The 11,622-nt window shown below is 51.4% G+C and overlaps 1 protein-coding gene across 1 annotated transcript; it reads left to right on the forward strand.

The window, feature by feature from the left end:
• The first annotated feature begins 6,773 nt into the window (after positions 1-6,773).
• On the forward strand, positions 6,774-11,285 carry LOC128725104 (uncharacterized). Its single transcript, XM_053818824.1, has one exon. It carries the CDS (start codon positions 6,774-6,776, stop codon positions 10,389-10,391), a length of 3,618 nt encoding a protein of 1,205 aa, XP_053674799.1. The 3' UTR covers positions 10,392-11,285.
• Positions 11,286-11,622: the final 337 nt, after the last annotated feature.

Here is an 11,622-nt window from a genome sequence, read left to right on the forward strand (position 1 = left end):
AATCTAGGAACTTTTCTTCACCCGACCGTTTGGAGGTTTGCTTTTTTTTTCGGGGATTTTTTTCCCCCCCTTATTTGTCCATTGGCCGTGTTCCGATGATCGTTTTCAATTTATTTTTCCAACATGCCATCTCTGGGAATCGAGTTCAGCTTCAGATTCGTTCGACTTCGTGAACGCGGGCTGTTGCCGCCACCAACAAACATGATGGGGCCACCAGGTTTCAAGTGGTTGCCAGGTGGATGTTGATGCCGTTTTTTTTATTATTCTTTTCTTGCTAAAACTCCCTTACTCCTAGCAAGAGCACGAGCTACAAATGAAGTGTATTTAACAGCTTCAGGAACTGACGGTGCGCTGCTATGATTGATCCATCAATTTACTTTCACCACACACGGGGGGCGCGGCATGGGAAATGGCGTGGAAATCCGGCACGAAAATGGACGCGCGGATGGATTGATTTCTTCCCCAAGTCTGTGGGTTGTTTGATGGACTATTGGGCAACAAAAAAAAATCACCGATCCTAACTAATGCACCTGGCAAGCGCAGTTTACGTTTCCAGTGAATTGATTTCGTGAAATCGGAAAAACGCGCTTCATCATCGCTTGCTTCGATTGTTGTGCTTTGTTCATCACCCCACCCACGACCCGGCCGGGTGTATTCTCCCATGGTTGGGGTGGTTGCAGAAGGGGTTGAGAAACTCTAGCCCCAACCACTCACCTGCGTAGTGGCTCTCGAGTGTGCAGCTTTACGACCTGCTTGAGCCCTCGACTGGTGGTGTGATAATTGTGATAACTAATAAGCACGGCTCGGTGGAGTGTGGTTTACGAGCGGATTTATGGCGGAAGGATTGGCTCGATTTTGCTGGTGCTGCACGGTACGGTTCCAATTCCGCGTCCCGGGTGGCGCGCGGTTATATTGTACATCATCATGCGGGCTATAAACGTGCCAATCGAAATCAATGAACGCATAAATCTGGCGCCCTTCTTTGCTTTGCGTAACCACTTTGATTTGTAAATTTTGCACAAAGTGTCATTAACGATGCCACCCTAATGAAGATCAAGGATGCGTTCGCTTTTGATGGCTTAAGGACGCAATCGACGCGCCTTCGAGAGCACACCATCTGACGACGATTAAGAGAGCCTAATCCTGTACGAAAAAGGGCGATCAGCGTAATCTCCCACCCAGGCAAGAGGGCTTCATCATTTCCGCTCGTTTCAACTCGATTAATGCTCATTTTGTAGCCGACTCGACGGAATTATGCACACTTTTTTTTTCTTCTTTCTGCTCATTTCGAGCATTTACATAATTATGCGACTGGAGAAGGAGTGTTTGGTTGTTCTATTTTCGTTCCAACATTAACGGCCATGCTCGCAAAATGTGCTGTGGATATATTTCATTTGTGTGTGCTTTTAATTTAACACACTGCTTTAGCGGCGATTGTAAACAAGCAAAATTATTACCAACTTTTTGGGTGCGTTCGCGCAATATTTGCTTATGCCCGACCCGACTGATCGGTTTTTGCACGCTTCCGGCGAATGATGCTCTCGGGCGTTGATTTTATGTGCATAAAATTCATCCCGCTCGGCCAAGGCCACGGTACCATTTGTTTTCACGCCCATAGCGAGATCCTCTTCGCTTCCGCCTTTTTGTTGGCTGTGTTGCTTTTTTTCTTCTCTTTTCTTCGCCGCGTCACGTGTCCTGCTGCCGGGCATCGGTTGGGAATGTAAAACAAAACCCATCGTCCTACGCCCAAAGCGGCGGCGGCGGCGGGGCCGAATAAACCGGGAACGCGAAGGAAAAAATTCAATATGATAATTTAATGTATTTTGAACGAGTCGCCGAGAGAGAGAGAGAGAGAAAGCGGCATAAAGATCATGGCGGCCTTGGCGAAATTGACCGGCGGAGGGATGGCTTTCTCTCGTTCTCACTCGTTTTTTTTTCCTCTATTTTTTATAATATTTTTTGTGTGTGTGTGTTATCGTTGCGCATACATAAATCCCTCCGACCGACCCGGAGACCAGCGTTCTCGTCCTGGTCCAGGCTATGACGGATAAATCGCATCGCGTTTCTTCCGGCCTCACGGGACGGTATCCTCCATTTGCCGGACAGGCGCGCGGACAGGAGCTTTCCATTTTTGTACGAGAAACTTTTTTGACCGGTCAACGGAGGAACTCGTTACGATCCGGCGAGGATGCCGGATAGATGCCCAATGGAAATGGTCCCGTCCCGCGCTGTCCACGCGTCTGGGGGAAAAACTGTGTACAAAAGTAATAATAAAAATCCCATTCCGACGATGGAAATGGAAAAGGAAGTGACCCGCGCTCCCGGTGGAAGGTCGTGGGAGGGGTGTAAAAATATTAACCTTCCCCACGTCCTTCGCCTTTGTTGTCCTTCGATAACTCAAACATTCAAACACAATCAGAAAGTGGCGTCCTTCCACTCGCGCTCTTTCGGGATTTGTGCTCTTTCAGGGGCGCATTGTTTTTGCAGAGGGTCGAGTGCGTCCCGCGTTGATTTCATTTCGAGTGGACGCAATCGTGAGTGTGAATATTTTTAAGTCCTAGCTTTTTTGTTTCGGGTGTTTTTTGCTCATTGAATTCCATCGAGCGCCACGTCCAGCTTGCTGTGGTAACGCGGGCAGTCATGAAGAGCAGGGAATTTCAGGCACCCGAATGCAAAAAGGGTGATAAATGTGTATCGAGAGTGCGTTACAGCACGAATATGTGTATGTGTGTGTTTTTTATTCGCCATCACTCCTATTTCGTTTCTCCTATTTCCTATCCTGCCAGTTGATGAAACGCCGCTGTGGCCCCTCGTTATAGTAAAATTGGGAAAAGTTGATTTTATAACAATATTAACCCAACACACACCCCGAAAGGGCCACGGTGGGGAAGGAATCGGTAGGCAAGAAGTGGCCCGCTTGCCGTTCCGATCGAAAAGTGAAAACAGCGATACACAGAGGAAAAACTGAACCAGACGGAAACCAGGAAAACCCTCCGAACCCGGAATCGGCGCCCCCATCGTTTGCGATTTTGGGACACAATTTGCGCCGGCATAAACATAAAAGTTAATATGAGCTTCTCCTGTGCCGTGGCGCTCCCACAACCGCCCATCTTTTGTGTCTTGCACCCTGCCGCGCTAGCACTGCGTGCGTTTTTATGTTGATGTTGTGATAAAGCCCTAGCGGATTCGATTTGATGATGGCGGAATAAAAAAAAATCCCCCAAAGCTATGGGGGACGATTTTTTTGTTGCTTTTGTTTTAGTTTGGTGCCACTGTTTCGTATTTGCAAAATTCTACATAAATTCTACGCGCACCGATGGATGCTGTGCGAGAAAGGGAACAACTGCGCGTGTGGAGGCTGAAAATGATGTTAACAGATGGGAAGGAAACCGTTCTCTTCGATTGATGCGAAAATCGGTGGCGTTGTTTTTTTGCGTGTTTATGCGAACGTTTAATGGCTGATATCAGCAAGAATTAGCTGTGGGTCGTTTCGGAAGCCATTTTCAATTCATTCATGATCGGTGGTCACATCCCTGGTGAGGGATATTTGTTGTATATTTTGATAGCCTTTCTTGCTCTCTGCTTTTCTCTGTTTCATGATGATAGCAACCATTTTCAAATTTGAATCATTTTCGTTCTTTAGGCTATGGTTTGCTTTATTTCTTGTCATCCTTCTGTCTGCCATGAATTCATACATTTTTTTTTTATAAGCCTTCGTTTGCTGGCTTACTAAACACCAGCTCGCTATGGGTGCAAATTATGATCGATGTTTGGCATCGATTTCCACCGGCTTCACTCGTGATTAGGTCAATGTAACGCAAACGCTGTAACCTGCTCCATTTGCACAGTCATAACGAACGTTCAGGCATGAAGCTTCGCCTGCGCTAAGCCTGGCTCACATTTAACGCACACACTTCTACATTTCCATTATCCTTTTATTTTTAGCTCTCAATCCCCACCTCGCGTTCGCTTGTACCATTTTCAATGACTAATAGTTTTAATAGCTCGTGGAGGAAGGAATAGCCCGGTGGGTTCCGTGAGCAGAGGGATCCATAGAATACGTGCCTACGGCATTCATTCGGTGCTTATTCGCTAACCGTGTGACGTCACGGCTAGATTTTGTCCGCGCCTAAAGTTATACTGTGCGCTGTGTTCGACAAAAGTCCTTTCCCGACGGGATGGTGGAAACAGTTTTGCTTTTTGTTTTTGCCTTCCCCCAATGAACGGCAAGAAAGTGGTCTAATGTTCATCAACCGAGAGGGGTTGAAGAAGCCTTGACGGGAAAGAGAAATGAGCCTTGCGGATACCGCTAACAAATAGCGGCGAATTCCTGACGCACCATTCGCAACATTCAGCGTACCGCGAAGGAACTACTCGGCATCATCACTACCGGCTGTTTGGGAGCTTCGTCATTAAAGCGAGTCGATTCGGTGAGGGGCCCGTCGTCTGTCTCGTGGTTTTGGATTTACGTAAAACGTCAAACCCAACCCACGGCAGTAGCTCTACACCTTACCTCAATCCCCGCACGACACCGTTGGTTGGAGCCGATTTCAAACAAGCAATATGGTTTGTTTACGTTCGACAACAAGTTGACGGGCATGCGCGTAACCGGTTTGGTTTGGTTTACTACCACCATCGAAGTACGCTTGAGATTGAATTGAAGGACCAAATCGGCTCATAAAAAACGCTTTAAACCTTTCAACCCAGGTGTAATCCGAGAGTTACAATTAGTGTCCTTTGAATGGTTACTTACATAAACTATTAGCTTCATTCTCCACATATTTTTTTGGAAAACCGGTAGTGTACTAAGTAACGAACTCACCATCATAGACGATGCGTTTCCCCTTCGATATTGATAAAACTTCGTACGCATGGAGGCGCGTGGTGGTTGGTAGAGGTGGACCATTTTCGTGCCAGTCGTTCGGTAATATCCTTGCTGTCCCGAACCCACAGTGCCACACTCGTCACGAAGTCACGCTCGTCGCTGTACGTCAGTAGTAGTTGAGCCGCGCAGGACATCGGTTGGCTTGGTTCCGTCTATCGGTGGGATTGCGTTAGTTGGTCGGAAATAAACTGCATCCGGTCCACTGTACACACACGCACACACCCCTCAAACACACACCGATAACGCTATAAACGCTGGTAAGCCTCGTGGCGTGCCTGCGAACGTTTTAGTCTCAGTGATCGAACTCGGTGGCGGCCTCCCGGTTGCTAGAAGGATACCCGCATCAATATTGCCACGGTTTTAGCAGTGTATTTTTATAGTTCTAAAAATAGAAGAAGCAAAACAGAACGCAATCGTTCCTAGCAACCAACCTCAGCTTCTCATTCAGTGAGCGATGGTGGGGCATATAAAAGTGATTGCTCGGTGGTGGAAAAAAGCGAACGTGGAAGATCGGCTCCCATGATGCATGTGTAGTACATGACGCGACAGAACGGAAATATCCTTCGTACACACCGCGTGCGTACGTAATCATCCATTCGTGGCCCTCGCCACGACCGGAATGAATCGGCGAAACGGCATCCCTAGCGACTACGTGGTGTTGGTGAAGGTGGTTCCTGGTGACGTGGAATAAAAACGAAGAAAACGTACCCAACCCCTGTGTGCCAGCCGCCCGGCACAAGGATATTTACGCGACTACCGTGAACGGTGGATTCTTTTTTTGTTCGCTTTCCTCTCTTTGGGAGAGTGCAGAGTATCCCGGAAGCACCGGGAGCGGTACCGTACGTGATACCGGGCAACCGGAAGTACCAAGGACCTCAAGGATTCTCCCGTAGCGGCATACGCGATGGTCGCAGTGTATCGAAGAAATAAACCTACCAGCGTTCGATTTTCACCGGTCGCAGCAGAACGGCTTTGAGCGAAAAAAAAAACACGTCGCGTAAGGACGATGTGCAGGACTAGAAACGTCGGAAAAGCAGGCCACTGACGGGGATAATATACCGCCAGAGGCAACTCCGTGAAGCCGACGGAGCCCCAAAAAACGGACAAGTTGGGCACAACGTCAACAGTTTGATGTGCTTTCTCTCTCCTCACCTTCTCTCTTTCTCTCTCGCTCTCGCTCTCTCAGGCCCACTTCGGCCCTAAGCTTATCTCGATCTATCGCACCCACGCTTTCTTTTCCGTTTCCGGTACCACCACCCTCCCCCCCCCCTTCCCAACTCCCCGCCACGTGGCACACTTCATGCGACATCCGGCAGCAACAGAGTGTAAGGTGAATCCGCGTGGATTGTGGACCGACGATGCCGCTTATATAATTTCGGGCACCACCGGGCGGTTGTGATTGTGTGCGCGCGGGTTTTTGTTGTTGCTGTTGTTGCTCCCATCCGATGGTGGGTTATCCTTCGGTGGTGTTGTGTAACGATCGGCAGGATGGTGACGAAGTGTGGCCATCGTCGGCTCGCGTTCGGAGCTTTGGTTCGTCGTGAATGCACTTAGTACACGGGTACACGGGCCACACGAATGCGATATGTTGGTGGTGGTGGTTGTGACGTTTCCGTTGCCCGTAGTAACCCCAGCTGGGCAAGTGTCACTACACGCCGCTTGCTAGATGATCTGCTTTCGAACAAAAAAAAATAACCTGAAACATATCCAACCGGTTTGGCGTTAGAACAAGAAAATAAAGGACGAACGCGCTCACTCGTGACCGTCACGCAGGACCTCGTAACGGATCTTATGAAGCCATCGGCCACCACCAACGCGACCGATAGGATGCCCTTGCCCGGTACCCGCACCGTCGCTACCACCCTTCACCGATCCCGGACCGAGTATAATGCTCACAGAGTCTATCGTCGAGCGTGCGACGCCCCAGAAAAGCCACGGACCTCCCCGGAAGCCAGGAGCGATCAGCACCAGCACCAGCAGCAGCAGCAACCTCAGGAGAAACAACCGCGTCGCTGCGGCGTCCGAACCGGTTCACATTTCGCCATCCATCGCCACCAACTCGACCGTGTCCTGGCTGCAGCGGGTTCGCGTGCATCTTGCAAAGCGCGCGCGTAAACTAACACGCAATCGGTTCTGCTCCTCACAGGACAATCTCGGTGCATCTGAGTACCGGCGAGATCGACGCGTTCACGGATTACAGCTACCGTTGCATCCGCTTCAGCTCGTCGGTTGGTTCGCGCTCGTCCTGTTCGGATACTCCACGTTCGGTGTGTTGATACCAGCGCTCGAACCATCCCTACAACCTCCTCTATACGTAGGCCTTACCGGACTCTATCTGCTTCATCTCATAGCCCACCTGACGGCACTTCTCCTCGATCCAGCCGATCCCGAGCTGCGCCGGCTCGCACCGGCCAGCAAAACCGTAGTACCCGAGTTCGATCGCACACGACACTCGCACGTGATCGAAAACGGCCGTTGCCATTTGTGCAACATTCGCACGTCAAGCGCGCGCACCAAACACTGCAGCGTGTGCAACAAGTGCGTCGGTACCTTCGATCATCACTGCAAATGGTTGAACCATTGCGTCGGCGGACGGAACTATGTCGCCTTTCTGATGTGCGTGGTGAGTGCGGTCATAGCGGCGCTGGTCATCCTGGCCGCGGCCATCACCGAGATCGTGCTGTATCATGTGCAGCCGGCGGGTTGGCTGAATTTGGCCTGGTTTGGGTTGCTCGATGCCGCCACCGATCCGACCGGTGGTGGACCGCATGCCGATGAGGCGGTTGAGCTTGAGCTGACCAGTGCCGGTCCTTCGTTGCCACCGGCGATCACGGATGATGCGGGTGGTGGGTCGTTGTTTGAAAATTTCACCACATCCGCGCAGGATCTGCTACTCAACGGTACGGTGGTTGGTGGGATTTTTGGTGTAGGTGATGCGAGTGGAACGGGACCAGCGAACGGTTCGACAAGTGGGGCGTCTCCATCGGATGGTGCCGGTGTGACTAACGAAGGTATTGGACTGCATCATACCGTGTTTCTGGCGTTTGTCGCGTCGGTTGGAATTTTGGCCGCCATCGCTGCTGGACTCCTGCTGCATCTGTGCTTCTTCCACGTGTACATCTCTTTCCTGGGGCTCACGACGTACGAGTACATCCGCAACAATCGGCAAGCGGCTGCGGGGACAACGCAACCAAATGGAGCCCACACCACAGGACATCCGCACGCTAATGGGCCTCCGCATCATCCGGGAGATCGAGAAAACTCACCGTCCAAGTTTAAACTCTTCTCGAACTGCACGCATGCCGGTTCGCGGAAGTTCCCCGAGGTGTACATCTGTTCCTCGATTAACCAGAAATCGACGGCCACGATCAACGCTCCTTCCGGTGTGTCCTTTTTGGGAGGAAGAGGCCCATCTTCAGCGGGTGTGGTGCCAACGATCATTTTGCCTGGTCAGTTGAACGATCTGAATCGAGTGCGACCGAGAACGTTACACTGCTGCGATAGTGGCAGCACCGAGTGTCGGAATAACATCACTGCGGCGGGTTTACGGACGCTTACGGCGACGGCAAATGTGGCCAGTTCGTCGACGACCATCACGACTGCGAATGGCACACGGAGGGATGCGTCAGAGCGACAACAACAGCTGCAGCAACATCACCATCAGCATCAGAAGGCCGCTTTTTATCTGTGTTCGATGCTAGAGGACGATCCGCATGAGGATTCGTCGGATGGAAAGAACCCCGGCACAACCGGTGGAAGTTGTCAGGGAACGCGGACGTTCCACTGTTGTTCGCAATACAGCCGCCAGATGGCGGCAGCTCACAGCTCTTCGGTGATGACGACAAACAACAATAACCACCGGCAGAACCATCACGGGAACGATTTCCTAGCGGCGGCAACAGCAGCAACACTGCTTGCAACAACCATGACCACGTTGACAACGACCACAACGACGTCGGAGGAAGCGTACGTTCAGTACACCGAGCGATGCTCCTGTTGCAGCTTTCAGATGCAAAAACCCGACCACGAAGGATCACCGGAAGATGGATCACCGAGAAGGCACCATCTACACCCGCAGGACATTCATCCTTTTCGGACCGGAGCTACCGATAAAGCGGGAGCAATCGTTCAGCCAACTGGTCGGAGGTTTTGCTGCGTAAACGAACCACTCGGTGCAAGTGGCATTAAATCATCGCACCACCGGTGGAAAAGAAAATGGAACTGCTGCTCAAGCGTTCCCGACAGCCCGGACGTGCCGGTAGACCTGCGTACGATCTCCGGCACGCTAGCAGTCACCACCGGAAGCCGATCGGTGATGAGTAGCGCTCAGTTTGGTGATGCTGCTGACCCATCCGGGAGTGTCCTGCCAGCGATCACGACCGTCGTGGAACGTTCCTCACAATCCTCGGCCCTCGAGCGTCATTCCCACGAAGCGCCCGAACCACCGAACGACGAAAACTGTGCCAACAATAACTGTAGTAGCGTTAGCGTAGCTAGTCCCCGTGTTGTAGCGCGTGCCACTAAACGAGGAGAGAACCCCGTCGGTGAAGGTCCTTTCGCGTCCCGAGTGGATACGGCGTCGACTTCCGCCATTCACATCATCAGCGCGGATGCCAATGGTAACGAGCTTGTTCGTGAGACCGGCGATGGTGGTGTGACAAATCCTGCCAGTGTTTCACCGCTTCCAAAGCGACCGCGGGCTCGTCTCGTTCGGCCATGGCCCGTTGTGCGATTGCGGCACATGATGCGAATGATCGATCGCTACCGGAGACCTCGATGCCGGACGAATCTCACGGGTACAACCAACTCGGGTGCGAGTAGTAGCCAAACTGGTGGATGTAGTAACACCGCACCATTAACATCCCCACTCGTCCGACAGAACCAGGTGCGACCGTTATCGTCCAGTGAGTTTGCTAGTGCGTTGCTGACGGTGCCAGGTTTTGGAGCATCAGCACTGGCAGCAGCAGCGGCCGCAGCAGCCGCATCGTCTTCATCCTCATCGACATCCCCAGTGTCGTCGGGTTGCTCCAGTGGTCCAGGATCACCATCCGTGCAGCTTCGTGCGCTTCTAGCGGCCTCCTCAAACCCTCGAAATACCACCGCCGTGGAGTCATCATCATCCTCGTCATCACCCTCGATCACGATGCCCGTTTTGCCGCCACCAACACGCCGTCGACTGAAAGGTGGTGCCTCCGGTGGTTGTGAACAGCTGCCGGAATTGATCGCGGACATCACGCCAACGTCCGTCCGTGCACCGGTACATCCGCCGATGGGTTACCGGAGAAGTCGTCGCAAAAACGTCATACGCAACCGCAGCCCAACGCTGTCCCCGATACACGAATCCGGCCTATCGAATCCGACCTCACCGCAGCCCTGCCGGCACACGTACCCGGCGGTGTCGGGTACGAGCTCGAGCTGTGGTGGATCACGCTCCTTGGATGCGGGACGATCCTCGGGAGTGATCCCGCTCGTGACGACTACCGGTTACACGGATCAGTCGCCTTGAGTGGTGATAGTTTTGTGCCCTACGAGCGTCGGTTTTGTTAGATAGAAAAATGCTTACCCCCTTTTAGCTGTATTACCGTGCGTTTCGGAACATTCGGAGCGTTATGCTATCCTATTTTGATGTGCAACACATCCCTGCGAGTTCGCCCCAGTTGTTCGTTTTTCGGGGGGTAGTGTGTCTCATAGTGCTATCAAGAAAAAAAGAGAATAAAAGAAGACAAGACTAATAACGTTGTGCTTACGTTTGTGTGTTGCGGTGCAAAGTGAACCGTCGAGCTCGTAGAGACTTACCAAACGCAGCTTGAAACGTCCCGATAAGACTTAGATCCGATGTGATCGATTTTGAGGCTGATCCACACCGATACAATGAAGCAGCCACCGGCAGCGTGGAAACCCACGCGCCATCGTAAGCGTATGCAATACAACGAAACTTTTGGGAAAGCGTTAATCAAAAATCATTTGTCCATGCGTGCGCGCGCGCGCGTGTGTGTGTGCGTGTGTGTATGTGCAACATTCCGGCCAGTTCAGCTGATGAAAAGCACACGAACGCGAAGAAACGAACGCATCGAAGGATGTGCAGTAGTTTACCACAGTAGTAAGCGAGAACCGTGTCACGGGGGGAAAAAAAGGATTAGTGTAGATAAAGCAAAAGCATATTTTTTTATACCTACCGAAGCGTCCAGGGAGCGGAATGCAGAATGTTCAAAACGTTAATGAGTTTGCGATAGAGGTGCCGGTTTGCGAGGTTTTGTGGAAATCACGTACCCCATCTAAAGTCCTGTGCAAGCGCGCCCACGTTCGAGTGCTATTGTGCCAGGTGCAGCGAGTGAGTGAGAGCTAGTGTTGCGAGCAGTTGTAGTGATTCCCGTGCCAGCAGCCGCTAAAAGGGGTTTGGTTTCTTTTCAACCACAACAAGTATGGACATTGCTCGATCACCATCAATCCGCAGCAACGTGATTCAGCTCTAGGGCTCAAAGAGACTAGTGCTATATCAATGTGTACCGGTTCTTTGAAAAGAAAGACCGGAGTAATGGAATTATCGTATGATTTCCTATTCATGCTATCGTTCAGCGAACTGTAGCACGCCAAACTGGCTCTATTTGCTAGTTGAAGTGACTTCGTTTGTGTCCTTGCATGGTTGAAAAGAAACTCGCCTTTTCTTTGGCAGAGCTGCACCGGTGGCATCACGTGTCGAGAGGGACGAGGATTTATATATAAAGATATCAGCCAGA

Source organism: Anopheles nili, chromosome 3 (genome assembly GCF_943737925.1).
Source record: "Anopheles nili chromosome 3, idAnoNiliSN_F5_01, whole genome shotgun sequence".
Taxonomy (NCBI): domain Eukaryota; kingdom Metazoa; phylum Arthropoda; class Insecta; order Diptera; family Culicidae; genus Anopheles; species Anopheles nili.

Excerpts from the sequence above, each read along its gene's own strand:
- LOC128725104 (XM_053818824.1), top strand. The coding sequence starts at position 6,774 with ATGCTCACAGAGTCTATCGTCGAGCGTGCGACGCCCCAGAAAAGCCAC.